The 3,079-nt window shown below is 43.3% G+C and overlaps 1 protein-coding gene across 1 annotated transcript in view; it reads right to left on the reverse strand.

The window, feature by feature from the left end:
- LOC139025674 (1-phosphatidylinositol 4,5-bisphosphate phosphodiesterase beta-1-like) overlaps positions 1 to 2,203 on the reverse strand; it is a gene marked incomplete at both ends in the record, with an annotated part of 55,703 nt that extends 53,500 nt beyond the window's left edge. Inside the window, 2 exons of the mRNA XM_070440835.1 lie at positions 1,345 to 1,511; positions 2,103 to 2,203. Of these exons, the coding sequence (XP_070296936.1) occupies positions 1,345 to 1,511; positions 2,103 to 2,203 (268 nt within the window). The remainder of the gene's footprint in view (positions 1 to 1,344; positions 1,512 to 2,102) is intronic.
- Positions 2,204 to 3,079: the final 876 nt, after the last annotated feature.

The following is a 3,079-nucleotide window of genomic DNA, read 5'->3' on the forward strand; positions in this document are numbered from 1 at the left end:
TAAAGAGAGAGATTTGATGTGGTCTTTGTTCTGAGAGAGATACATATGTGTCACGTCATTGTTAGGTCAATTTGAATCAAGAAACAGATCAAATTTGTCCTGGGAAATATTGCTGAAGCACGGTTGACCTGTTGTCTGCTTACTGTCTAAAAAGGTTAAAAGCAGCAGAAAACACAAGTTTCTGCATATATACCACAACCCCATGGTCACAGGAAAATCACAGGCTCATAATATATTCCACAACCCATGGTCACAGAAATCACAGGCTCATAATATACCACAACCCCATGGTCACAGAAATCACAGGCTCATAATATACCACAACCCCATGGTCACAGAAAATCACAGGCTCATATTGTCACACCACGATACTGAACAGTTTCTTTCCAGGAGACACTACATCTAAACTTGTGTCTCCTGTCCTCCTAAACGACACCCTATAAAGGGCCCTATAAAGGGCCCTATAAAGTGCACTGCTTTTGACCAGGGCCCATAAGGGGAATATGGTGCCATTTTGGACTCCCCCCCATCCCTCTGTCTAAAGCAGGCATCACTCCTCACTGTCTGACTGTCTAGAAACTATTAGTAGAACCAGCAGGACACCATGTGTACGTTCTGGCACGCTAGATACTGACTGTAACCGCAGAGCTCAAAAAACAGATAACCAGGGATGGAATAGATTTAGAATAACATGGTAATAAAGGGTTATTAACTCATTATAAAGTGGTTATAACGGTTCTAATAACAACGTGTATAATAACATTGTTTTCAACTCAGTACTGCCAGTAGTCGGTGTCTGAAACAGTGTGGTGTGTATACCTGGGATGAGACAGGACTATTTCATGATAACTATTTGACTGTTCTTCTAAATGAGGGAGAAACTGAGTGTGACTGTGTGATAGACAGTGTGTGTGTGTGTGTGTGTGTGTGTGAGTGTGAGTGTGTGTGAGTGTGTGTGTGTGTGTATGACACCAGTCTAAGCGTAATAGGTAAACAGACAGGTGTTATCTACCAGTGAGCACTACTGCTCTCCAGCTGCTTGTTCTGGAACGTAGTCCCCAGACACACACACACACACACGCACACGTGCASACGCGCACACACACATGTATGAGAGAGGAAGGAAGTGTACAGCAAGGCTGTACGTGAGAGAGAGTTTGGGTTTTTAGAACTGTGTTGGCCCCTTGGATGCGGCTGAGTGGTTTCTATGGTAACTGCCCTGCCAAACTCACCACCCCTCCGGAGAAGGGGGGTGAATGTGTACTCTCAAAACACCAGAGTTCCTCTAAAACAATGAATGTGTGTGTGTGAGTGCATGTGTGTGTGTGTGTGACTCATGCCAACCTTTCTGCGCCAGCATTTCATTGAGTTCATACTTGTCCAGCAGGCTCTGAACCTGTTCAGGTTTGAGAGGAGGGTAGAGGATCTCGTTGAGACGAGGGTCTCTCTGTCGGACGTTTATAAAGTCAGTCAGCTGCTCCACTGTCAGGTAGGGTTTGCTTTTAGCTCCACTAGGAGAGAGGGAGGAGAGGAGAAGATGGAGGGAGATAGCGGAGGAGAGGAGAGAGGGAGGAGAGACGAGAGGGAGGAGAGCAGAAAGGGGGGAGAGGAGAGGGAGGAGAAGCAGGGAACAAGATATGAGAGGAGATAAATGGATAGAAAGAGAATGAAAGAGAGAAAGAGATGAGGAAAGGGAGGATCAAATGTGTTAAGTCAATTATGAGCTCTGATTATAAATCCTTTCATATCCCTGTTTCTACCAGAACATATCGAATTTCTCTCTCTCTCTCTCTCTCTCTCTCTCTCTCTCTCTGAAGATTGCTTGAAGGAAGAACGGCCAAGTGATTTACACTTTTAACATTTAAAAAAAAGACACGAAACCACAAAGGACAAAGTTCATCATCAAATTGCTCTAGAGTGTGGCAATTTAGTTTCAACTCACTTTAAACTTGTTTAACAGGACTTTTCCACGTTGAAGAAGGACAAGTGTATTTTACTGTTTAAATGTCCTAATATGAACCTTAATAATGCTAAAGTGTAGTACTAAGTATTAAGTACTATGCTTGTTAGTTCTGGGTAGCTCTGAGCGACAGTTGTCTTACATTTCAGAGAAGATATTGTCTATTTCTGGTCGAGGACAGATGTTGGTGAGGAACACTTTGTAGAGCTCTGGAGTGAAGTCTTCTTGTGGGATACAATCACTCTGGAGAGAGAAAKAGAGAAAAATCACAGAGAAAAAAGTAACAGATATATAGGTTATAGGTTTAGCTTACAGTACAGTCAAAATGACACCAGAATGTTTAACAGGGTTCCAACGCCATCAATTCAGGAAGTACATTGACAGAACTGAAATGGAATTGACCCCATCATTTTGAAGGCAGTGGGTGGCAGGTGGCCTAGCTGKTAGAGCGTTGGGCCAGTAACAGAAAGGTCCCATGTTTAAACACCTGAGCTGACAAGGTGTAAAATCTGTCGATTTGGCCTTGAGCAAGGCACTTAACCCTAATTTGCTCCAGRGGCGCCGTACTACTATGGCTGACCCTGTAAAACAACACATTTCACTGCACCTGTCCAGTCTACGTAACAATACATATTTTTTTACATTATTATTTTTTGTGAGGTTAGCAGCACTAACGTTTAGTTTTAATTAACAGTACAAAGCAACACAACAAATCCCAGCAGACCTTCAAACAGCCATGCATCTCTCTCCCTACCTCTCCCCCTGCAGCTAATTATCTACACTCTGAGTTAATGTGTGTGTGTTTGTATGTGTGTGCATGTTTGCATGCGTTTGTGCGTACATTGGCGTATGAGTGTGTGTGTATGCGTGCGTGCATACACTGGCGTGTGTGTGTTACTAATTGCTTGCTATTCCTTGCAGACAGTGTTATTGTACCGTGACAAACAGTACATTAGAGGAACTACAGAGAATACAGAGGCTTTTCCCCTGTGACATCTGGCTGGGGGAAACAACTTCTGTCATCACACACAGACAGACACATGAAAGAGAGCGGATGTACCCCTACACCACTTTCAATAACTTTGATAGAACAGTCCTGTATGCCAAATAGATAATCAA

Source organism: Salvelinus sp. IW2-2015, unplaced genomic scaffold, assembly GCF_002910315.2.
Source record: "Salvelinus sp. IW2-2015 unplaced genomic scaffold, ASM291031v2 Un_scaffold3048, whole genome shotgun sequence".
Taxonomy (NCBI): domain Eukaryota; kingdom Metazoa; phylum Chordata; class Actinopteri; order Salmoniformes; family Salmonidae; genus Salvelinus; species Salvelinus sp. IW2-2015.